The sequence below is a fragment of the Phoxinus phoxinus genome (assembly GCF_949152265.1).
Source record: "Phoxinus phoxinus genome assembly, chromosome: 6".
NCBI classification, from domain to species: Eukaryota; Metazoa; Chordata; class Actinopteri; order Cypriniformes; family Leuciscidae; genus Phoxinus; species Phoxinus phoxinus.
Window position 1 is genome coordinate 11,057,461 of NC_136881.1, and position 13,674 is coordinate 11,071,134.

General features: G+C 34.9%; 1 protein-coding gene across 4 annotated transcripts; it reads left to right on the plus strand.

Annotated features, from left to right (window-relative positions):
* Positions 1-1,046: 1,046 nt before the first annotated feature.
* On the plus strand, positions 1,047-9,257 carry LOC306999860 (uncharacterized protein). 4 transcript variants are annotated; one of them, XM_079614940.1, is made up of 7 exons: positions 1,047-1,214; positions 1,782-1,825; positions 1,917-2,062; positions 7,843-8,226; positions 8,388-8,525; positions 8,883-8,926; positions 9,017-9,257. In XM_079614940.1, exons 3-7 carry the CDS (start codon positions 2,014-2,016, stop codon positions 9,125-9,127), a joined length of 726 nt encoding a protein of 241 aa, XP_079471066.1. In that variant the 5' UTR covers positions 1,047-1,214; positions 1,782-1,825; positions 1,917-2,013; the 3' UTR covers positions 9,128-9,257. The 4 variants fall into 4 exon arrangements, with proteins under 4 accessions (XP_079471066.1, XP_079471064.1, XP_079471067.1 ...); XM_079614938.1 differs by having other exon boundaries at positions 1,085-1,214; positions 8,358-8,525; XM_079614941.1 differs by lacking the exons at positions 1,047-1,214; positions 1,782-1,825; positions 1,917-2,062 and adding an exon at positions 7,619-7,706 and having other exon boundaries at positions 9,017-9,256.
* Positions 9,258-13,674: the final 4,417 nt, after the last annotated feature.

Genomic DNA, 13,674 nt, shown 5'->3' on the forward strand with positions numbered 1-13,674 from the left:
TCAAATCACCTCATGAATTTGACTCGGTGGTTCTCAATCTGCTCACAATCTCACTGTGTCATTATACCTGATTCAACAACTGGAACTACATGGCCTGAGTTGTGTATGACAATTTTGATTTGCAAGATCAGTTTACATTTTCACAACAAATGCTCTTGAATAAATGTACAGTATGAAAAGTGTTGCTTGATTCAACCAAATTAGGAAACTGGTGACTGTTCTAATTTCAATTCCAAACCCCTTTGTCTCAAGGTATTTAAAACTTTCCATTGACATGAATAAATCCGATGAGAGCTGCCGTCTGTAAGACCATCGCAGTGTCAGTTATTCGTAATCACTCTCTAAGATGGAGGGATCAAGAAATGCTTTCATCGTGGTTTTATGTAAGAAATATACTATTTTAATATTTTATTTAGATTGCTATTGTAAGTCAATGTCAGTACTTTAGTATGCAAGCACATAATGCAATTTTAAATGCTTTAAAAAGTTATTTTGCTCTTTTTCAGGTGTTTATCTGTTCAGTCAGAACAGAATCTATGGAGCAGAAGTGGAGATGAAAGTCAGACCAGGAGACAACATCACTCTCTACTGTGATCGCTCTGTAACTCTTGGTTTACGCTTTATATGGATAAGAAACTGCTCTCATGAAAATCAACCCTCTCTCGTAGATTATAGGAAATTGGATCTAGAGACATTTCAGCGTTTCAACTTTATCTTCAACCGCTCCAGTAATTCTCATGATCTTCATATTACTAACATCAGTGTCTCTGATCTGGGACTGTATTACTGTGCAGAAGTAGAGAATAAGGTATATTATGAAAAAGGCTTCATCTCCTCATCTGAAGTGTACTATTATGGAAGCAGAACAACTCGTCTCTCTCTTGCAGGTAAAAAAAAAAAAACGTAACTGTTAATTTATTATTATTATTATTATTATGTAAGTCGGTAGAACTTTCACTTTACTTTTCTCTTGAAAAGAAACAAAAAGAGTATATGTGTATATGAGTTTGTTTAGAGTCTCCTGTAAAAATTACATATGCTTTTAGAGTCAGTGTGTGCTCATGATGAGCAGTTCAGCATCACCTCCACACTTCCTCTATCAGACTGTGTTCTCTGCTGGACGCTGCTGTTCAGTGTGTGTCTGGTGTGTGTTCTCCTCTCCTCACTCCTGTCCTCCGTGTGTGTGTACTGCCTCTGTCGGGCTCAAACTGCAGGTATCTCTTTCACTGTTATTTTCCATTACACTCCATTATGATTTTTACAATATAAAACCTAATTTCTTTGGTCAGCATTCAAAGCTGAAAACAAAATTTAAAGCAAGTCATTTAAAAAAAGGATGTGACTCATGTGTGGTATACAACATTAAACATTCTATAAAAGTATTTTATGATTTTGCATATGTTCTGTCAGAAAATAATTTATGTTCCCAGTTATAATTGTTTTTATTTATTTTTTTATGTTGTTGAGCTTTTTCAATTTTAAGATTTAAAGTTTGTTACTGGCTTAATGTGAGCTTTTTTGGGAAGGAACATAAAGCTGATTCTGATATGAAAGTTCTGTTTCACATATTTAATGATAATATGGGTTAATTTAATATTTATATAATCAGAAATGACTAATTATAAAGAAAGCTGCATACAGTGGCATTTATGTGTTTACACGATACTGACATTTTTTATGTGTAGCACATTTACTTTAAATTTTAAATTTAATTTAAATTTTTTATTTATTTATGTTTATAATATTTTCTCACTACTGGCATATTTTCACACAATCTTTAGGTTCTGAGCAGAGTGCAGAGATACTCACAGAGAATTTTATTAAGGTATCTATATTGTTTCAGTTATTAGTTTTAAGCTTTGCCACGTCAAAGACAATAGTTTAGTTTGTTTCATGTGCATCTCCATTCATTCTAGGGGGATCCAGAGAAACATCAGTGTGAGACGAGTAAAAGTGGACAGATCTGCCTCCACACTGAAGTCTCCTATAGACTGCTGACATCTTCATATTCCTATGCCAAGATGTGATTCTATCTGCTCAGTTTTAAACAACGCTCAACAAGGTCAGCTATGATTTCTGAACTTGCTTTTTCTCAAGCATGCTTTCACCACATTTATGCACACACACACAACAAACTTGCAGCACATTTTTATATACAAACACAATTGTGCATGATACATAACACATTCACAATAAAAAAAAAACTTCTTTGCCATTAAAAACATAATTAATTTGATTTATTTTATTGGAATTAACATAATAATAATAATAAAACAGGCTTCAAATAATAGTTTTTTTGTCAATATGTCCTTCTGTGCCATTAAAAAAACTGCAAACTTTTAAAGTAAGTAACAGCAACTTAATGCAGATCTTAATTAGCCTACTTTGTCATAGAAGGGACCACAAAAGTAGGACTTAACACCACATGATTGTCCTCACACCTATGTCAATAACACATATATAGGCTATGGGCATCTTTTGTGCAACAAAATGTAGATCAACAGGATGCTAAAATGGGTTTCCTGTGTGCATTTGCCTATCAGTAAATCCCACTCTTTCTCTCTAATTGTAATACCAACCACAAATGTTTCCACTTGACCCTTTAAACAGACATGCATAAGTGTACATAAGTGTGTCTGTTCAATGCATAATGACCACAAATATTTTTTCTGTAGGCTGAAAATGTGATATATTAGTATTTGAACTCAATCAGTTTCAGTGAACTGCAACAATAATAATAAATAGAAATGCCTCAAACGCGCCATTAATGCGCCTGAACACACCTCGTTTTCAGACCAGCATGCACATGGGTGCACAAATGGGCGCAAATGCATTTGCTATTTAAAGGTGGACTACAGCTTTTTTTACCTTAACCGAACAGCTTCGGAGTCATTGGAATGGTTATATTACTTTATTCGGGTTGAATGGTGGTCGTCTCGCACCCCCCTATCACATGTGAGTGGGAAAATCACACTTGCAACGTTGAGCCGCCGGGCGTCTGGAAGTATCGCGTGATATCAGGTCTCGCGATGTAAAGAATTGCTTTACAGCAAAAACAAATCTGCTAAAATTATGTAATTATTGCGCTCCCTCACACTGTTCGAACCTGAATGAAGAAGACGTTTTAAAGAATGTCCCATCTGCTTTGATGTCGTTGATCTACTAGCCTGAGAGTCGACGATACGTTTTTCGACAGTGTTGTCAAATATCTATTCTGGAGCTGTAGGGGGAGCTCTATAGAGAAACCTGCGAGCAAAAAGCGAGAATACAGCGAAGAAATTCCCAAACCTGCTTAGCCCTGCTTTAAACAATGTGATGCAGGACAGTGAAAATGATAACTGCGCCAGGCTGAAACTAGCAAAAAACACTCGCGTCGCGTCGCGTAATTCTACTGAGTAATTCTTAGTAGAATTACTTAGTAGTAATTCTACTAAGTAGAATTAGTACGTCCCAAATCAGAGTTCATGTTGAAATGAGTGTTCCAAAGAGACCCGGATGGTTCACTATTTCCGGTCAGAATCCGAAGTGCAGATCGATGCGCACTCTAACGGCTGATATTGCCCACAACCCATCGTGCGTTGGACGAGGATTCGGTTAGAACTACAAAAAAACTACAGACATGGAGGACGTGCGAGTCCGGCGGTTATATAGCGAGGTTTAGATAAAGGGGTTTGAGTGATTAATTATCTGACGAAAATGTATTTATTCAATGTTGTCTACATTATATTGCATCTGCAGCAGCATTGTGAACTTTTGTAAAGACACGTTTAGCCATTAACTTTTATTCCAAACACATGAGGAGAGTCTCCGCATGAAAGACCCGCTATTGGCAGATGAACGTGCTACTACATTTCTCTCCGGTAGGAAATTAAATTAGATTGAATGGAGGATTTTAACTGTGACAAGATGATTGACAGGGTAGTATACTGACAGGATGCATGCGACAGATCTGTCTGTTAAAGATGACGAAGTAGTACAGGTATGTCCCAAAGCTTGCCTACTCTTTTGTTACACACTCAAAAGTATGTACTTTTTACTCACAAAAAGAGTACATACTTTTAGGGCGTAGTATAAGTAGGCGAATTGGGATGAGCAAGACACCTAACCCCAGCTGCTCCCAACGAGCTGGATGGCGCCTTGCATGGCTGACACCTTCCGTCGGTGTATGAATGAGTGAATGTGAGGCAATAAGTTAAGCGCTTTGGTGGCCATGGGTCTATTAAAGCGCAATATAAATGCAGTCCATATGGAACAGGATGTTGTCACCGGAGGCCTCCTTGACTGAGGCAATAGAAGGCTGATGCCACATGATTTAGTTCCTCTGGAAAACAACCCAAGAAACTGCATAGGAACAATGTAACCCAGTTTCGTATAAATATGACTGCTTTTTGACTGTTGGTTAAGAGTATGGATAAGCTACTACTCGTGCTACTGTCATCATTATGACAGCAAACATCTTCTATTACTACTTGGACAGTATTTTAATTAATTCAATTATTTTGAGTATATTTAGGTTAAATAAAGGGTCTGTTTTTTTTTGTTTTTTTTTGTGCATACATATTTATAAATTTTTTGCTTGCATACACATTTTTGCGTAAAACCCTTGGGTAGGATTAGGGGTGTGGAGTGCGTGCGTATTACACACCATAAAGTGCGTATCATATGCACGTGAAAACTGCGTATCATATACACGCAAAAACTATTTTTTGTGTATAAATGGCACGAGAAATCAAATTTGTGGTATAGATATGCACGTTCTAAATATGTTCACCATGGTCCATTTCTGTATATAATAAAGAGTATAAACATCTTAGTACCGTAAGATGCGTCAACATTTGACCCGCTTTTAAAGATTTTATTATTATTTATTTTTTACATTTGTATAAATAGTTATTTGAGTAAGCTGAAACCCTACTTTACGTTTAAAAGTGTAATTCAGAAATTTCTCTCCCAAAAAAATCCTGTCATCAGTGGCGAGCAATGAATTCTGGGGTAGGCAAGGCTGCGAAGGATCCATCTGTTGTATCCTTAATTTCACTGGAAACGAGGGACACATTTGGAGGCCAAATTTGAAAAAAACCTTTGAATTGGGACAGCCTTAATCGTGCCTTTGAATGCGCCCTTGGAAGGACACTATCTTCCTGGTCATCTGTAGGCCTACTGTGAATTCGTATACTACTTTTGTCATATACTGTTTTTTGCCTAGTATAGTAGGGGAGAAATGGTGCGGAAGTAACACGGGACGAAATTAACACAGCGATTTTCTCAGAGCCCTGACTATATTAGCATTTCAAGCTATGACAGCAAGTTCAGTACGCAACCCTTGACGGAGCTGCCGAATATCACGTTATTTCGTCATCGTTTCCCGCGGTTAGGTCCGGAAAGCTGTTTTCGAGTAGGCTACGATAAGTAAATACTGAAGCTGTACTTTTTTTCTAATTACAAGTTGTGTTTTTCGTTTCATTTGTCACACAGTAATGATCAATCTACAGGTTATTTAGTGCTGTAACACATCCTGAAGTTTGCCTTGTCAGAGTTTTTCAGTATAAAAGTAAATCGGGTTTAAATGTCAGGAGTTCCTGTCGGGACGAAAGGAACACTTGTTACTTTTGTCCCGCTACAGAGAAAACAAGTGTTTATTTTGTCCCTCTGCTAATGTGGTGACTTTCTGTGTGTTGCATTCATTAAAACATATTTATGTCATATTATACCAACAGAAAATGGCAGATGTTTATGAGAGGGCGTTTAAAGCTTAAATCACATTTTAATCAGCTGACTTCTGTGTCACCATTTTTTTTCACTCAATCTGTTTCCATTTACCGTAGTCACATTTAGGTTTTAGCCAAACTTTATAGCTATAACTATCATACTCAAGTATATTTAGGCTAATAAAAAAAACAAGAGTAACACAAAAAATCTACCTTGTATATTGTTGTGTTGCTTTTGACCCACCTCTATGTTACTTTCGTCCCAACTGACAGGGTCGAAAGTAACATGAGCAGTCTTAAGTTCAAAGTGAAATCATACTGAAGTCGTTCTCAATCTCCCCCTCATGCATGAGAAAAATGAACTGTGCCTTTTATTGGCGGGAAAGAGATATTCAAAAATGGTGGCAGTTACTGTGACCTTGGGTTTTGTCTGTTTGGTACATCTTTTTTTACAGTCTATGGTTTGGTATGGGAAAATGTAAGTAAGTATGACAATTTATATTATGTAAGTGGTTCATTGAGAACAATAAACATTTACCATGGTAACCGGTCTTGTTTGTGTTCTTACACAAAACATAAATCAACATGGTGAAATTAATGACTCCGTAAATGTAAAGAAAAAGGACATGGTGAGGACAGGAACAACACTAAACTATACACAATCAGTGACACACACATCTGCGTTAACTGGTGTTCAAATTTGCGCAAAACAATGTGCTATGCATAGTAGGCTACGGTCTAGTGTCATAATAAGAGTCCTCTTACAAAAGTCTAGTCACAGAGCCTCACTGCGACAGGAAGTATTCTGTCTTGTGTGTTGTTGTTGTTTGTTTGAAACTGTTCACGTTTATTTTTTGTTTCACCTTGTTACAAGCTGCACTTTGATCCTCAACCCCTTGTTGTAATGTTAGAATGCAAAAAACAAAAACAAAAAAAACATCGTAAAATTTTACTCTCTAACTTTTAAGTTAGTCAGAGACTGTTACTGATTGTTTCAAATTCTTGTTCTTTTTTAATAATAAATAAAACAATAATATTTTTCACAATGATTTTAAGAATATTAGTTGCTCATGTATTAAAATGAAACATTTGTGGAAACCAAAGCCAGGTAATATGAAATTACACAATCTTCACATTCACAGTATCACAGCTATGACAAAAAAAAAGGGTCACGGATAATCCCACCACTAATAATGCAGCACAGGTGAAGTGATATAACAGTGAAAGTCCCAGAGCTGTGAGACATTTGTTCCAATTCATTTTTAGGGATTACCAATTTGAACAATGTATATTACAGTAACTGATGTTATAGCGGAGATTACATTTTCAACAAACCAACAATAAAACAATACAAACATATTTGATCACAATAGACCATGTACTGCTCTAAGCAAGCTACCTCTCATGCAAAAACATAAACACAAAACCACATTGGCCTATAATGGAAACATTTCATGCTTGGTGAGTGATGAACTAGAAGATCAGAAAAAGCATTCATGTGCATTCAGAGAGGTTTGAATGAAAAGGTTGTGGGTTTCCTGTTTTGTCATGTTCAGATTGTCTTTAGAAGACCCACAACCATTAATCAAAGAATCTCATGAATTTGGCCCAGTGATTCGTTGTTTATGTGCCCTTAGCTGATTTATCTCAAAATATAGATTAGTAGAGGAGGTCTATGGCCTAAATTGTGTATGAGCACTTTGATTCGCAAGGTCAGTTAACGTTTTCCTCAATAAATTATCTTCAGGAATACATATGAGAAGTTGCTTAATAAACTCAAATTAAAGGAATCTGGTGACTAGTTGACACAGCTCTTAAAAAAAAAAAAAAAAAAAAAAAAATCAAATTCCAAACCCCTTCATCTCAAGGCATGGAAACTTTCCATTGACGTGAACCAATCAGATGAGAGCTGCCGTCTGTAAGACCATGGCAGTGTCAGTTATTCGCAATCACTCTCTGAGATGGAGATGCCAAGACTTGCTTTCATCGTGCTTTTATGTAAGAAATATTATACCTTTTTAATATTTTATTTAGATTGCTATTTTTTTTCCCCAAAGCCAACGTCAGTACTTTTGTATAGAAGCACATAATGTATTTTTAAATGTTTAATAAAGTTATTTTGCACTTTTTTCAGGTGTTTATGTGTTCAGTCAGAACAGAATCTATGGAGCAGAAGTGGAGATGAAAGTCAGACCAGGAGACAACATCACTCTCTACTGTGATCGCTCTGTAACTCATGGTGTCATCATTGAATGGATTAGAAACAGCTCTCATGAAAATCAACCCTCTCTCGTAATAGATTTTACGAAATGGGGCCTGGAGATATTTCAGCGTTACAGCGTTGTCCACAACCGCTCCAGTAATTCTTATGATCTACATGTTACTAATATCAGTGTCTCTGATCTGGGACTGTATTACTGTGCAGAAATAGAGAATAAGGTAAATCATGTAAAAGGCCTCATCTCCTCATCAAAAGTGTACTATTATGGGAACCGAACAACTCGTCTCTCTTTTGCAGGTAAGAAAACTTTCTGCAGTTATTATTCATTGCTTGCTTAATTTTGGAGACCTTTACCTTTCTCTGTGAAGAAGCAAGTTTAACAGATCAGAAATATTTTTTATCAACATTCATTGATGCGTTTATTTTAGAGAAAGTGACACCCTGTTTTGGACCCTCAGACATCACCTCCACACTTCCTCTATCAGACTGTGTTCTCTGCTGGACGCTGCTGTTCAGTGTGTGTCCGGTGTGTGTTCTCCTCTCCTCACTCCTGTCCTCCATGTGTGTGTACTGCCTCTGTCGGGCTCAAACTGCAGGTATCTCGTTTACTGTATATTTCCCAATATAAAACCTAATGTCTTTGATCAGCAATCAAAGCTGTAAACAAATTATAAATGTGTAAAAATATAGTTAAGATTGTTTTTGTAGTTGCCATAATGTGAGTTTTTTTGAGAAGGCATATGACGCTCATTCTGACATGAAAGAACAGTTTCACATATTTAATGTTGTTTATAATTAAAATGACTAATTATAAAGAAAACTGTATTACAATTATACAGTAGCATGTAGGTACAGACAGTTTTATGTATTTAAGAGCATGTACGTGCTTAAAGTTACTACGTTCAGACTTGCATTATTTTCTCACTACTGGCATATTTTCACACAATCTTTAGGTTCTGAGCAGATTGCAGAGATACTCACAGAGAATTATATTAAGGTATCTATATTGTTTCAGTTATTAGTTTTAAGCTTTGCCACGGTAAAGACAATAGTTTAGTTTGTTTCATGTATCTCCAATTCATTCTAGGGGGATCCAGAGAAACATCAGTGTGAGACGAGTAAAAGTGGACAGATCTGCCTCCACACTGAAGTCTCTTATAGACTGCTGACATCTTCATATCCCTATGCCAAGATGTGATTCTATCTGCTCAGTTTAAACACGCTCAGCTGTTGCTTTAGGGCCTGTAGCTGCTTCTTATCTTTACATCTTACGTCTTTTTGTAAATGCATACTTTTTGCATCAATCACAATAAAGTTGTCACAATATCACCCTGTTTGGATTAATTTGCACCTTTTCCCGCCAGTTTGTGGTCATGGTTTCATGTGATTTGTCATCACTGTCATATCAAAGTTTTTTTGTTTTTTTCATGCTTTAAAACCCCTATTTGATCCAATGCTAACTTTAAAGGTTTACATTTTATTTTCTTGATAATATTAACATTCATTATTTTGCATCTGCTAAGATTATACAGAACATGTAACAAACAAAATATAAAAAAAATAAAGAAAAGAAAAGCTTTATTATTTAGATGTTCCAAGCCGTTAGTCTAAAAGTAAACGCATACGGTTTTGTGTCTCTGTTTTTATCAGTAGATCATGTATCTTAAAAATACATTTCAAGGGTAAATTGTAAAATAAAATTCAGTCAGTATAAAAAGCACAAGTTTGTTAAATCATTAGACAGAATTGTCTAATATGCTTATGTTATGAGAGTGTCTGTGAATATTAATAAATCTTTAAAAAAAAAAAGATAGGAAATGATGAACACTCAATGGCTCCATCTAGTGGTTAATAGCTCAAACTGGTCTTGTCCTCCTTATAATAGCAGAGAATGAAGTCAAAAACACTTACCCACAAACCATTTTATCAGGACCAAATCTTGATAAGGGCACAGAAGTCAGGACATGCTTTTATGAGAGATAGACCTCAAATTAGTTTTTCCCCTCATAATTGAATTTCATGTTACGCAATGCTCAAGATTCAAGATGAGACAACACTCACTATTCAAGATAAAACCAATGCTGAATTAAGCCATTTATATTTACTTGAATTAGTGTTGAATAGTCATTGTTCTTCAGTGGCAGGGCAGATACATTATTTGCTGGAGTAGATTGATACAGGAATACACTGTAGACGTTGCATGCAAGTCTTATAGGCCTATTACACAATGCAACAGTGGCGTTTTGATGCCACAGGATGTAAGAAGTGGTTTTCGTGTGTGAATTCAGTGCTATTTAAGTTGTCGTGGTAATAAAGAGAATCCGGCCTTCTGTTTGTTTTTCTGAGGTATGTGTTAAAACCACAAATGTTTCCAGTGGTCTTTGTGACGTTTCTCTTTTTGTGAATGCTTACTTCCATTTTAACCTTTTCATTTTACAGTTTTTTTTTAAGTTTAAGTTGACATTTTTATCAAGTTTCAAAATATTTGTTTTCAATTTAACTCATTTTCAAATTATCTATTTCCAATGTGTGTCCACCTAAAGTCCTTGTATCACCATGTAATTATTCTCAAAGTATTAGCAGCATGTTTAGATGTGGCTATTACTGAGCTGTTCACTGTATGTGGTGCTGAAACTCTTTAATTCAGAGTAATTCAGTCCACTCTTGCAAAAACTTAAGGGCTGTATTTCAAAGAAGTAAAGTAAGTTCACCTCCCAATTCTGAAACCCAAGTTAGACATGCTAGAACAGGAAACCACAAGCTTGTAAGTACACTATAAGTTTTGAAGCTAGTGCTCGCATGGAGTGCACAAATGTATAATGGAACGATTTGTGGTTAGACCCTCAAACCTGTCAGTCACTGAGATGGAGCGAGCAAGAGTTGCAGGCGTCATAGTTGTGTGTAAGTCCATTTGTGTGTTTTTGAAATGTAATTTTGCACTCTTTATAACGTAGTATTGATTTGATCGATCATTTTTCATATATTTGCTTTTGCAGGTGTTTTGTTGTGTGAACACCAGAGAGTGTTTGGGACAGAAGTGGACATGCGAATTAAAGCAGGAGACAGCATCACTCTCTGCTGTGACTGTGTCATTCCTCTTGGATCACACATGGTTTGGTTGAGAAACTGCTCACATGAGCATCAACCACCTCTGATAATAGAGACTGAAAACCTGTTCAAGGGGACGTTTCCACGTTTCAGTTTTGTGCAAAACAGCTCCAGTAACTCCTATGATCTACATATAGAGAATGTCAGTGTCCCTGATGAGGGAATATATTACTGTGCGGAAAGAAAAACAGAAATAAGTAAAGATGTACATGGAATCATTGCAAAAGTAGAGTTTAAATATGAAAATAAGACAACGCGTCTGTCTTGGGTAAGAAAATATTTCTACTATTGTACGTGATGCTTTTGATTTGTGTTGACATTCTTTAAATCAATTTTTCTTTATATTTTACTTTTAATATAGTTATTGTCAAACTTACATGTAAAAATCTATATATATATATATATATATATATATTTATTTATAATCTTATATTAAATTTAAGCATAAATGGCTTAATTAATATTATAACATATTTTTACAGTGTTTTATAGTAAAACTACTTTATAAGATTTTTTAAAGATAAACAAACAACACAAAATTACAGTATATAATGCAAACCAAGTCATTAGTTAATGTACATTAAATGTTTAAAAAAATAAAATAAAACCTCAATTCAAAATATATTTGAATTTTTATGTGAACTACTGATTTGCTAAGTCCTATGCAATATTAAACTCATTTTAAATGGGGTAATTAATGTATATATTAATTGAATATCAACCAAAAAGTGTGAGGCTGATTAAAAATGTCTTATATGTTTCATTTAGAGCCAGTGTCTCCTCATGCTGAGCAGTTCAACATCACCTCCACATCTCGTGTGTTAGACTGTATGCTCTGCTTCAAGCTGCTGTTCAGTGTGTGTCCTAAGTGTGTTCTCCTCTTCTCTCTCCTCTCCTCCATCGGTGTGTACTGCCTCTGTCGGAGGAAAACTACAGGTAATCATTCGCTCCTGAACTCAGTTCTTTCACCTGCCACAGTTAAGGTGCTTTGGATAGTCTGATGATAGTTCCAGATTTGCTTTCAGATTGTTGTCAGTCACCGTATCACATAAATAATAATAAAACATAATTTAAAATGTCACAATCAGAGTTATTTAAATGGTGTAAAATGTCAGCTGAGCTTTCTGAAAAATGAAGCACAATTTTAAATCTCACTTCATTTGTTACAGAGCCCCTAAAGCGGCATGGTGATGGAAACAATGTGAGATGAAAAAAAAAAAAAATGCTTTTGTGTTTCCCCCAAGAAACTTTGCATTTGCGCGCAATTAAACAACTCAAAAGCTTTGTGAGTGAACGCAAAGTTTTTCAAGGGAATGAAAAAAAAAAAAAAAGTCCTCCCATCTCATATTTGTTTTCATCACCATGTCCCTTTAGGGGCTCCGTGGTTCTGAAGCAAGTTTAAATTATTCTTCTGTTATTTTAATATCCTGTAGGTTCTAGTGCTGAATCACAGACTGAGAACAGACATGATGAGGTATTGTATTACATGTGCACATCCCTATACAGATTTCAATCAAATGTATTTACATTTGTTTGACAATAAGCTATAAATTACATCATAACATATTTTTTTTAACATATGATGCAATATAAGAGTTTTTTTTTCATATGCAATGAAGTAAATGTATAATAAAAATATTAATGTAATAAAATATATATATTTTCCAGGGTGGTGATGAAGTGTGTTACGCTTCATTGGACATGCCTTCCATGCGTCAAAAAATAAAAATGAAGAAAAAAGGAGTTCAGACTTCAGACTTTAGTGCTTATTCTGAGGTCAGAACCAAAAAACATAAAGTACAGTTTTAAAAATAAATGTTCTTCGGTAGTAACGGCAACAGGTGGTTTTCAAAAGCATTAAAAAATAAAATATTGGCAACACTTTACAGTAAGGTCTCATTTGTTAACATTAGTTAATGCAGTAACGAACATTAATAACGAGCAATACATTTGTACAGAATTTAGCCTACTTACATTTAATGTTAGTAAATAATTTTTTTTTACATTCATGTTAGTTCACAGTGCATTAACGCATAATGTTAACAGATTTATCTTTTGACCATGAAAATGTTTTAGTAAATGTTGAGATTATCATTAAAGATTAGTAAATGCTGTAGAAGTAGTGTTCATGTTAATTAATGTCATTAACTAATGAAACCTTATTGTAGTGTTGACAAACTTTCTCCTTTGGCATTTGGCTTTTTTCCCTTTCCAAAATATGAAACCTTTACTTTTATATGAATATTAATGGAAGTTGTGTATGATGTACGCTATGACTTATATATTTATATTCCAGTCAAAGAACATCACATTTAATGGATTCTTAGAATGTGTTCATGGCTAAAGAAAAACAAACAAAACAAAATAAAAGAAGAAAAGAAAAGTTGATTACATCATAATACATTTTTTTTTATTTTTGAAAATACAGCTTTCATCTTATTCAATGTATGTAATAAAGACAAATATTCATGTTACAGTGTAAATTAATTGTGGTGTAACTAACAGCATTTATTCAATATTTATTTCGGTTGTGGAATAGCCTGTGATTAGACATGGTTAATTATAGTAGAATAATTATATATGATATAACATATAGCATTGACACTATATGCATACAGTAGTAGCCTAGCTAATATT

Excerpts from the sequence above, each read along its gene's own strand:
- LOC306999860 (XM_079614938.1), top strand. The coding sequence starts at position 2,014 with ATGCCAAGATGTGATTCTATCTGCTCAGTTTTAAACAACGCTCAACAA. Across the intron at positions 2,063-7,842 it reads TTTAAACAACGCTCAACAAG|GTGTTTATGTGTTCAGTCAG; the intron begins GTCAGCTATGAT and ends CACTTTTTTCAG. Across the intron at positions 8,526-8,882 it reads CTGTCGGGCTCAAACTGCAG|GTTCTGAGCAGATTGCAGAG; the intron begins GTATCTCGTTTA and ends CACAATCTTTAG.